Source organism: Bombina bombina, chromosome 4 (assembly GCF_027579735.1).
Source record: "Bombina bombina isolate aBomBom1 chromosome 4, aBomBom1.pri, whole genome shotgun sequence".
Lineage (NCBI taxonomy): Eukaryota > Metazoa > Chordata > Amphibia > Anura > Bombinatoridae > Bombina > Bombina bombina.
The window spans coordinates 390,694,029-390,706,055 of NC_069502.1; the positions used below are offsets into that span (position 1 = coordinate 390,694,029).

The 12,027-nt window shown below is 42.3% G+C and overlaps 1 protein-coding gene across 1 annotated transcript in view; it reads left to right on the top strand.

Annotated features, from left to right (window-relative positions):
* USP13 (ubiquitin specific peptidase 13) overlaps positions 1-12,027 on the top strand; it is a 342,814-nt gene that overhangs the window by 176,192 nt on the left and 154,595 nt on the right. The window contains exons 7-8 of the mRNA XM_053710167.1: positions 354-448; positions 10,877-11,064. Coding sequence (XP_053566142.1) covers positions 354-448; positions 10,877-11,064 — 283 coding nt within the window. The remainder of the gene's footprint in view (positions 1-353; positions 449-10,876; positions 11,065-12,027) is intronic.

A 12,027-nucleotide genomic window follows, 5' to 3' on the forward strand; every position in this document is an offset into this window, starting at 1 on the left:
GGAAAATATTATTGGATACTGAAAAATTTGGTTATCGAGTTTGACATTGTTTTTAGTCTTTTTTTATTGCATTATTCATTCTGTGTATTATTTAACAAAATATTTAACAAATTACATATGATATTCAAATAGGTATATTTTATTACTGCTTAATCATGTTACATATTTAGAATGTCTTTACATTTATAGGGTACAAAAGAGATTTCAAGCTGTAGTGGGGATTTGGGAACAAAACGTTTGTAACATTAACATAGATTTTGTCCATTTAAATCTGCACTTTTGTTCAGATGCAAAACTATTTGTAGATGATGATGATGAAAATAAACTGTCTTATTGTGTGTTTGGTGTTACAGATGTTTATTCGTTTGATGAAGAGGAGGCCGTTTTAGATCCTCATCTAGCCAAGCACCTAGCACATTTTGGAATTGATATGTTACAGATGCAAGGGGTTTGTAAAACTTTCCGAAATCGACCCTACAAAAAAACCTTTTATGTGCATATTCTTTGCAGCTTGTAATTTGTTCTTGTTGCAGTAGAGTATAGACATGAAATAATAATCTTTTTATTATTATTATTATTATTATTATTAACAGAGGACTGAAAATGAATCTCTCTTGAGTAGAACAATCTTGGTGTGCAGTCTCTTGTACATCACTGTGTCCAGAAAATGAAACTTTCATTAAGTATATCAGTCTGAAATTGCCAAGATGGCAAATCTCTTCTGAATGAGAGAGAGAGAAACTGACACCCTCAGAATTATGTTCTGCTGTTCTTGGTTGTATTAGTGAAGGTCAGGTTGCAGTGACCAAATGGTTCCTCTATTTTCCTTAGGGTGATATTATTATTATTTTATTATTATACTTTATTTATGAAGCGCCAACATATTCTGCAGCGCTGTCCATGGATACAATTAATTTAAATAAAACAATGATATAAAACTTGTAAGAGACCGGACAAAATTTACAAACACATACAGGAGGTACTGAGGGCCATATTCCTGTGGGAACTTACAATCTAGAAGGGTAGGAGGTAGAGAAACAGGTGAGGACTGCAAGTTTGAGAAAGATGTTAATGCAGAGTTAGATGAGGGTAATATTAGGTAAGTGAAATTAATTTATTATTGAGTTGGGTGGTAGGCTTCCCTGAACAGAAAAGTATTCAGGGAGCATTTAAAGGAAGAAAGATTAGGGCAAAGCCTTACAGCACAAGAGAGAGTGTTCCAGAGGGTAGGTGCTGCATGACAGAAGTCCTGCAGTCTAGCATGAGAGGAGGTGATAGTCGCGGATGCAAGGAGCAGGTCATTGTTGGATCTTAGTGGGCGGGCTGGAGTATACTTGTTTATTAGAGAGGATAGGTAGAGGGGAGCAGTGTTGGTGAGAGCTTTGTATGTAAGGGTGAGAATTTTGAATTTAATTCTGCTTTGAATGGGGAGCCAATAAAGGGACTCACAGAGAGGTGCAGCAGAGACAGAGCAACGGGAAAGGCAGAGGCATTTAGGATGGATTGAAGGGGGGAGAGGTGGGAAAGTTCAGCAAGTAGGTTATTGCAGTAGTCAAGTCTGGGAAATACCAAAGGGAGTGGATTATTTGCTTTGTGGTGTTAGCGCTCAGAAAAGGGCGAATCTTAGAAATATTGCGTAGATAGTTGCAGCAGGATGTAGAAAGTGATTGGATATGGGAGACAAAGGATAGATTTGAGTCAAGTGTAACTCCGAGGCAGCAAACTTGGGGCGATGGGGAAATGGTGATGCCGTCAACAGGGATAGAGAAGTCGGCGTAGAGCTTGAGGGGGGGATAAGAAGGAGCTCAGTCTTGGGCATATTAATCTTTAGGTGGTGAGAGGCCATTTAGGAAGAAATACCAGATAAGCAGTCGCTGACATGAGAAAGGACAGAGGGAGAGAGAGAGCAGGGGTGGAGATGTAGACCTGGGTGTCATCAGCATAGAGGTGATATTTGAAGCCATAACTGTTGATAAGTTTACCCAGTGAAGAAGTATAAATGGAGAAGAGTAGAGGACCCAGAACAGATTCTTGAGGTACTCCAACAGACAGAGGCATTGGAGAGGAGGAGTCACTGGCAAATGACACAGAAAAAGACCTGTGAGAAAGATCTGAGTGAATCCAGGAAAGAGCAGTGTCACAGAGGCCAAACGAGCTAAGGATCTGTAGGAGGAGGGGGTGGCCAACTGTGTCGAAGGCAGCTGAGATATTTTTAGCAGAGAGAAGATCGTTAGTAACCTTGGTAAGGACAGTCTCAGTTGAGTGTTTGGGGCGGAATCCAGATTGCAGGGGGTCAAGCAAAGAGTTGGTGGACAGGAAGTGGGTTAGGCGATTGTAAACTAGTTTTTCAAGGAGTTTTGATGTTAGTGGAAGCAGTGATATGGGGCGGTAGCTTTCAGGAGAATTAGGGTCAAGGGAGGGTTTTTTGAGTTTTCGTGAGTGAGTAAGATCAGGAGTGAGGGTGAAAGACAAGGAGGGTATTAGATGGGAAGGGATAGGGTCGAGCGGGCAGGTAGTGAGGCGTGAGGAAGATAGCAAGGAAGAAACTTCATTTTCAGTGGCTTGATGGAAGATGCAGAGGGTGGCAGAGGGTGGCAGAGGGAGTAACTGGGCCTGTTGTTGGAATATTGAAGGTTGGTGTTGAGATGTTGCTTCGGATAATACGTTTTTTGTTTAAAACATATTTTTGCTAACTCAGAAACCAATGTAGTATTGACCCATTATGTTGTCTCTCTTTTGCAGATTGTACTTTCAGATGTTTTCACTGATATCCTAAGCACATTTCTGCTTTGAGTACATCGCTAGTGAGCTTAACAAGTCTGTACTGTATGTTCACCTAGAGTGAGAAATTTAGATCTACTTCTTATTTTTGAGCCTTTCTGATATTCTGTTTTTAATTTTAGTTTACCATACATAACCTAATAATGTGATACAATTTTCATACCTGGTCTGGTGCTTTAGTAAAGGTAGAACAACAAAGAACACAAGATGCAATTATAACAAAGATAGGGAAGTTCAAATATTCACAAGTGTGTAACGCCTCTAACGAGAACTAAAGAAATGTAACTTGGGTTTGTAATACTTTCTTGATGTAGGTTCTCTGTACCAAGGAAGTCCTTATATAGAGAGTTCAAATCGATATATCTGGCATATGTTATGTAAAAGTCGAAAGTATTAGTCTCTTATTGTGAGGCTGGATTCCAATATGGTTAGTATTTGTACTTATCTTATCCCTTTAGCTGGGTGCAGGTGCTGTTGATTCGCAGTGATTGCGATAGTATCAGCCGTTGTTCCCCTCTGTTTCTGTTTAGTATGTGTAGTATAATGTGCAGTGGGCAACTTCTGTTGGCGATTCTAGTCAGGTGAGGAAGCCCTCCGGTCTCGTCAAAAGGGAATGTCCACGGTGTGCAGTCACAATCCATCTTCTCGTGGGCTCTCCACCTTCTCTTACTTAAGGCTTTGGTAAGCAAAAATAGCGGTATTCCCAACCGCTCAATCAGTAATCACTTCCAAGAGGACAAAGAAGCAAAACCAGAGCCAGGAAACCTGAATACGATTAGTTTGTTGAGCAAAGTTGTATAGGTGTAAGGAAGGCAATCAAAAATATCTGACGCGTTTCGCAACTTCGCTAAATAAACTACTCTTATTCAAGCTTCCTGGCTCAAGTTTTGCTCCTTTGTCCTCTTGGAAGTGTTCTAATAAAGGGCCAGATTACATATGGGGCGTTTTGTAATGCTCTCCCGCTCAAGCTCTAAATGCGCTAAAAGTAAGTTTTTTGCGTGTGTCAGGTTGCGCTCATATTACAAGTTTAAAGAAAACTGTTTTTGCTCACGCGCTAACTTGACGAGAATAAAAAGCCGAACTTACAATATTGCATACCTGATAACCTATTCCCCTATAGAAGTCAATGGAGCAAAAAAAGTGGGGAAAAAATGAACACCCTACTCACGCGCAAACCCAATCTCATATTCTCATATCTAAGTGTGCTAATCTGACATGAAAATATTAATATTTCACATTCCATTGTTCTTCATATAAGAGAATATGTTCATAAATACATATTTTTACATATATATGATGGTATTTTGGGACAATATATATCTATAGGAATATCTATTTATAAATAATTAGAACATATTCCCCTATTATTAAATATGTTTTCCATCTAAAGGGTAGGAGAGTCCATGGCTTCATTCATTACTATTGGGAATTAAGAACCTGGCCACCAGGAGGAGGCAAAAACACCACAGCCAAAGGCATAAATACCATCCCCACTTCACTCATCCCCTAGTCATTCTTTGCCTTTCGTCACAGGAGGACAGCAGAGAAGTGCAGAAGATCGGAGTAGTCTCTTATGGAGGGTAGTACTCTTCGCATTGGGACTGGAGTTTTAAGTAGTTTTAAGGCAAAAACACCACAGCCAAAGGCATAAATACCATCCCCACTTCACTCATCCCCTAGTCATTCTTTGCCTTTCGTCACAGGAGGACAGCAGAGAAGTGCAGAAGATCGGAGTAGTCTCTTATGGAGGGTAGTACTCTTCGCATTGGGAGTGGAGTTTTAAGTAGTCCTATCAGTGAGAGCCTGGGCAAAAGTTAGAGTCCGGAGATGCAGGGAGAGTCTTTCTGCGAAACCATCCAAACTGATATTACCAGCTCCACAAGCAATCAGCGTTGACGAGTTTAGCTGCCTGCTTTTTACACTCAAGTCCATGTCAGGAGCGAGGCTACTAACCTGTCACACTTGAAGGGCCGTGTTCCTGTTCCACGGCGTAGATTCTGGTAAGATCCTTTAATTTTTTTATTAATAATGATAACACAGAAGACAGGGTCACAGTGTGACGACTTTTTACCTTTATAGAATCAAGGGTTAATATTCCTAGTAAGGGGATTATTTACATGATATTGTTTATTTTGTCATTGCTGCGTTATGTGTGAGATGAGGCTCTGGCAATGTGTGGAACTTTCAGGTGACTTATGGGAGTATGGCTCAACCATTTTTTGGCGCATTTTCTCCTTAGACAGGGGTGGTCGTGCCGGGCATTCCATGTGACCGGGTGTGGCTATCTATCTTCCTCTGTTGATCAGCAGGGGATGAAACGGTTTCTGTAGTCCGGGTCATAGGAGGTGGTTAATGGCCCATCCATTGGAGGTTATAAAGGTGCCTATTTATTAAGTTAATCTAGTCCATAATAAAAGCGCAAGCTATGGAGGACTCTGACGCGTTAGAGGGTTCTCCCTCTTTAACAAGATCTCATTCCTGTGTTTATTGTGTGGAGGTTCTGGTAGAACAGCCTGCTCATCTATGTTCCACATGCCTTAATAAAGTTACGACATCTAAAAGTAAACGGATATCTAGTAGTACTACTGACCCATCCACCTCTGAGGGTTCCCTGTTCCGTGAGGTGCGTTCCCTGCATTCATCTCCAATTGCACATGCAGGGTCCAACCATTACTCCTGCGGGAGAGATTTTTTGGCAGTCAGATTTTGCGAATCATCTGCAAACGGCGGTATCTAAAGTTATCCATGCCTTACCGTGTTCTGCTAAGCGCAAGCGTAGGGCGTATCATGGCAGCCCGGCCCAGGGATTGCCTACGCCTGCGATGACGAGGCCCACTCTGACTCTTCGGAGGTGGCCCCTTCTGGGTCAGAGTCCGTGTCATCTAAACCTCCGGCTGCGGAGGAGCCTGACTTTAGGTTTAGGATGGAAAATTTGTGCTTTTTGCTAAAACAAGTGACTGCTACTCCTGGAGGTTCTGGAACCAAAACTTCAGGAAGAACCTGCGATTCCTAAGCTTGATAAGGTGTATGAGGACAGGGTGGTGCCTCAGGCCTTCCGGGTTCCTGTTAAGATGGCAAATATTATTAAAAATGAATGGGAGCGATTAGGTTCTTCCTTTTCCCCTTCTTTTTCCTTTAAGAAACTGTTCCCAGTCCCGGACTCTCAGCTGGAGCTGTTGGGTACTGTCCCTAAGGTGGATGGTGCTATCTCCATGCTCGCAAAGCGGACAACAATTCCCCTTGAGGATAGTTCGTTGTTTAAAGAGCCCATGGATAAAAAGTTGGAAAACATGTTAAGGAAAATGTTTCAACACACAGGGTTTGTTTTTCAGCCGGCAGCGGCTGTAGCCACGGTCGCTGGTGCTGTGACATATTGGTGTAAATCCCTGTGTGAAATGGTCGAGGGAGAGACTTCCATCAACGAGATACAGTATAAGATTAAGGAGCTGAAGATCACCAATTCTTTCATATGTGATGCCAATATGGAAATTATTCGCCTGAACGCTAAGATGTCAGGTTTTTTCATTTTAGCTTGCATGGCTCTGTGGCTAAAGTCTTGATCTGCGGACATGACCTCTAAGTCGAGGCTGTTGTCCCTGCATTTTCAAGGAAAGATTCTGTTCGGTACAGGATTGGATTCGATCATATCCATGGTTACGGGAGGCAAGGGAGCTTTCCTACAGCAGGATAAGAAGGCTAAGCCTAAAGAATCTACTTTTTGCCTCTTTCATGCGGACAAGGCCCAGTGCCAGCAGCCCGCCGTGAAAGTGGACCAGTCCAAGGAGAACTTGGAAACCGGCTCATTTTTGGAACAAGTCTAAGCAGAGCAAGAAGCTCGCCGAAACAAAATCGGCATGAAGGGGCGGCCCCTGACCAGTCTCCGGACCAAGTAGGGGGCATATTATCTCTTTTCTCAGAAGTCTGATTGCAGGACGTTCAGGATCCTTGGGTTCTGGACGTGGTCGCCCAGGGTTACAGGATAAGGTTCAGATCCCATCCGCCCAGGGGCAGATTCCTCCTATCAGACCTGTCTTCAAGTCCAGAAAAGAGAGAAGCCTTTCTAGAATGTGTGAGAGATCTCTCCTCTCTAGGTGTTATCGTACCAGTTTCCCAAGCAGAAAGGGGTCTAGGGTACTATTCAAATTTTTTTGTGGTTCCAAAGAAAGAGGGCACGTTCCGCCCGATTCTGGACCTAAAGTGTTTAAACAAGTTTCTGAGTGTTCCATCGTTCAAAGTGGAAACGATCAGATATATTCTTCCCCTAGTTCAAGAGGGCACTGTTCATGACAACCATAGACTTAAAGGACACTTACCTTCATGTGCCAATCCACAGGGACCACTTCAAGTTCCTGAGATTTGCCTTTCTGGACCAACACTTCCAGTTTGTGGCCCTTCTCTTTGGTCTGGCGACGGCCCTGAGAGTCTTCACAAAGGTTCTGGGGGCGCTAGTTGCAGTGGCCAGAGGCATTGCTGTGGCGCCTTATCTGGACGACATCCTAGTCAAGGGCTCTTCTTTTACTTCAATATCACGGTTGGAAGATCAACTCAGGAAAGAGTTCCCTGGTTCCCAGAAACAGGGTGGAGTTCCTAAGCACGATAGTAGACTTTATGTCCATGAAAATATTTCTCACAGATCATTGATGCAGGAAGATTGCGTCCTCTTGTCTTGCCCTTCAGTCCTCCTCAAGCCCATCGGTGGCTCAATGTATGGAGGCGATTGGACTCATGGTTTCCAGCATAGACGTCATTCCATTCACAAGGTTCCATCTCAGACCTCTTTAATTGTGCATGTTGAGTCAGTGGAACGGCGATCATTCAGATATATCACAGCAGATATCAATGGTTGCTCGGATTCGGATCTTCCTCTCTTGGTGGATCCATCCGGAGCAACTGTCCTTGGGGACATCCTTCTTGAGACCGTCCTGGGAGATTGTGACCACGGATGCGAGTCTGGCAGGATGGGGTGCTGTTTGGGGTGCCAGGATGGCACATGGAAAATGGTCCCGGGAGGAGTCTGTCCTAACGATTAAATATTATGGAACAACGAGCAATCTACAATGCTCTGAAGGCATGGCCTCTTCTGGGGTCATTCAGCGTCATCAGATTCCGGACCGACAACATTACCTCGGTGGCTTACATCAACCATCAGGGGGGTACGAGGAGCTCCCTAGTTATGAGGGAGGTGTCTCGGATCTTGGAGTGGGTGGAGTCCCACAGCTGCTCGCTCTCAGTGATTCACATTCCAGGTGTGGACAACTGGGAAGCAGACTTTCTCAGCAGACAATCCTTCCATCTGGGGGAATCGTCCCTTCACCCCGAGCTGTTTGCGGAAATTTGTCTCAGGTGGGGAATGCTGGAGATTGATCACATAGCGTCCAGACTAAATTGCAAGCTACCCCGATACGGGTCGAGGTTTAGGGATTCCCAGGCAGATCTAATAAATGCCTTAGCGGTGCCTTGGGGGTTCAGCCTAGCTTACATTTTTCCACCGTTATCGCATCTACTTCGTGTTGTGGCACAAATCAAACAGGAGCGAGCTTTGACCATTCAGATTGCTCCGTTGTGGCCGTGGAGGACGTGGTTTGCGGATCTGGTGGGGATGTCATCCTCTCTGCCATGGAGGTTACCCTGTCGCAGGGATCTGCTGGAACACGGCCCCTTTCAACATCAAAATCTCTTGATTCTCTGAAGCTGACTGTATGGAGATTGAACGCCTAGTCTTGGCCAACAGTGGCTTTTCGGAAAGTGTGATTGACACTCTAATTCAGGCGAAGAAGCCAGTCACTCGTCGCATCTACCATAAGGCGTGGAAAACTTACTTGTCCTGGTGTGAGAAGCATGGATATACTTGGCATAAGATGAGGGTATGCAGGATTTTGTCCTTTCTCCAAGATGGTTTGGAGAAGGGTCTTGCCACTAGTTCCTTAAAGGGACAGATTTTGTCATTGTCAGTTTTGTTGCATAGGAGACTCGCTGAGCTCCCTGACATCCAATCCTTTGTTCAGGCTCTGTCTAGAATCAGGCTTGTCTTAAGACAGTCTGCTCCCCCGTGGAGCTTAAACTTGGTCCTTAAGGTTTTGCAGAGGGTTCCGTTTGAGCCTATGCATTCCATTGGCATTAAGATTCTGTCCCGGAAGGTTCTCTTCCTGTTGGCCATTGCATCAGCACGCAGAGTATCTGAACTGGCTGCCTTGCAATGTGAGCCGCCTTATCTGGTTTTTCATGTGGATAAGGCTGTGCTTCACACTAGTTTGGGGTTTCTTCCCAAGGTGGTGTCTAACCATAACATCAATCAGGAAATAGTGGTTCCGTCTTTGTGTCCTAAACCTTCTTCTTCTAAGGAGAGGTTACTTCATAATCTGGATGTGGTTTGTGCCCTGAAGTTCTATCTTCAGGCTATGAAGGATTTCAGACAGTCTACATCTCTTTTTGTGGTGTATTCAGGGAAGTGCAAGGGGCAGAAAGCCTCTTTATACTTCTTTGTACTTTTGATTGAGGAGCTTGATTCGCTTGGCCTATGAGACAGAGGGACATAAGCCTCCTCAGAGGATCACAGCTCATTCAACTAGAGCTGTGGCTTCGTCTTGGGCCTTCAAGAATGAGGCTACCTGGTCCTCCTTACACACTTTTCCAAAGTTTTACAAATTTGACGTTTTTGCTTCTGCGGAAGCTGTTTTTGGGAGAAAGGTTTTGCAGGCGGTGGTGGCCGCCTTTTCCCACCCGGTTTCATTCAGTGTCCTCTAGAGCTTGGGTATATGTTCCCAACAGTAATGAATGAAGACGTGGACTCTACTGCCCTTTAGATGGAAAACATAAATTATGCTTACCTGATAATTTCATTGATAATTTCATTTCCATTGAGGGGAGGCGAGTCCACGGCTCCTGTCTGTGTCTCCGATGGGCGGACCTACATTTAATTTATCTTCTGGCACCGTTTATACCCTGATATTTCTCCTACTGTTCCTTGTTCCCTCGGCAGAATGACTGGGGGGTGAGGGAAGTGGGGGAGGTAATTAAGCCTTTGGCTGGGGTGTCTTTGCCTCCTCCTGGTGACCAGGTTCTTAATTGCCAACAGTAATGAATGAAGCCGTGGACTCTCCTCCCCTTGATGGAAATGAAATTATCAGGTAAGCATAATTTATGTTTTTTTATGTTTTCATCTACTTAACCTCAAAGGGCTCCAATGCACTTCTATATATGTCTACATATATATATGTGTATATATGTCTGTAAATACATATATACAAATTTACACACACATATATATTTATATATATATTTATATATATATATATATATATATATATATATATCCATCTTTAAACATGTATATGTCTGTATCTTTATGGTAAAGCTTGTTGCCTGCCTTTTTTTTTTCTAACACCCAGATCTCATATGTTTGAGCCCTTATAACATTTTGTGCAATATTGTTTTTAATTGTTTTATTAGATAGTATTATTATGGGTGTAACTGTACTTTTTAATGTATTTTTTAATGTGTTTGCAAAGCAGTTAACCAGAGCTCTTAGGTCACACTAACCTGACGCGCATTATCTTCAATAGCACTCAAGCGATCGCGTTTACTTTGAACTTTTTGTAATATAAGTGAAAAACCCAATGTGCGCAAACACCCGTGATAAGTCCCTTATCGCTTGCGCGTAACATTTAGTGCTACAATATTAATCTAGCCCAAAAAGTCTGGCCTAGTATAAGAGGGTTCTTTATTTTTGAAGTCAAACTATAGAAAGTGTGCCCACGTTGCTCTTTCTGCTGCAGAACTTACCTTCTTATGACTGAAAGCATATTCTGTTATGGAAATGGATTGTTTGTACATGTAGTCTACATTAGGAGCAGAACTAATTAAAAAACCATGCGTTGTTCTCAAAAGAATATATCAACTGCACCTACAGAGGATGTAGAAAATTGAACTATATTGAACAGCTTTTAAAGATAATGAATAGCTGGTAACCTTAGCTTCTGCTCCCTATTCTTGATTTAAGATGTTTACAATTTGCATTTATGATCACTTGCAAAACCTACATTAACCATTTTTAAACTTTTTCAATCAACTCTGGTTTTCTTGGCTTTATTTCTAGACAGAAAATGGTATAACAGACAATGAGGTGAAACCAAGGGTTAACGAGTGGGAAGTTGTTCAGGAATCAGGACTGAAGCTGAAACCAATGTTTGGCTCAGGCTACACCGGCATTAAAAACCAAGGGAACAGTTCCTACCTCAGCACAGTAATGCAGGTCATCTTCAGCATACCGGAGTTTCAGAGAGCGTAAGTTTCTAATTATCAAAGTGATCGTAAATCCTAGCGTTTGTGAAACGCTAGGATTTACCAGTGCAACAAATAAAGGGGACTTTCAGTCATGAAGTATAAAATACTTTATGCTAAAAGTTCCTTTATTTGTCTGCAGCGTTCACTGTGCGTTAGGCCGCCCACAGCAGAACGCTATTTTTTCAATGAGGTGACATTTCCAAAAGCCATGTAGGCCAGCTGGCATTATGCTGGGTAGCTAGCACGCTATTGGCTAGGATCTCCTCACTGCAAAATAGCGCTCTGCTGTGGACGGCCAGAGGCGCTCAGTGCGGTGAATGTTGCAGACAAATAAAGAAACTAACAAATAAAGGCACTAGTAAATCCTAGCATTTCACAAATGCTAGGATTTACTATCACTTTAAAGTACATTTATTATCTTTATGGGATTAGGTGGTATAATTTTATGGTGAAATATATAACGATTAATGCAAAATTCCAAGATGACAAGAGATGAGGTACACAAACTTCAGCTCAGTGCAAATTCTACAGAAAAAGCAAGGCTATTAAACATCTGCTTTTATTTTTTTAAAAACAAACATTATTCTCTACAAATTGTTATCCTGTGTATGAAAAAGCTCTATTTAAACAAGTTAAATGAAGTTTTTCCTTGAAAAAAGGTTATGTTGATACTGTTTATTTTGATTTTGAAACTAACAGGAAGTGTATCTCTGTGTACAACTTTACCATAAGGACTTGATTGGTCACTTGCTTTATTTAACTGTTAATAATAAATATAATAATAATAATTTTATTATTAAAATCATTATTATTATATTTACTTTAGACCAAACTGGTTAAATTGTAAAGGGCAATTTTCTTTCAATAGGTGGGGAGATGTGTCAACGTTACACATCATCATCATCATCATCCTAATTTATTCTAATGAGTGCGCTAATTGAATTTACTGAGCACAGGGAACAG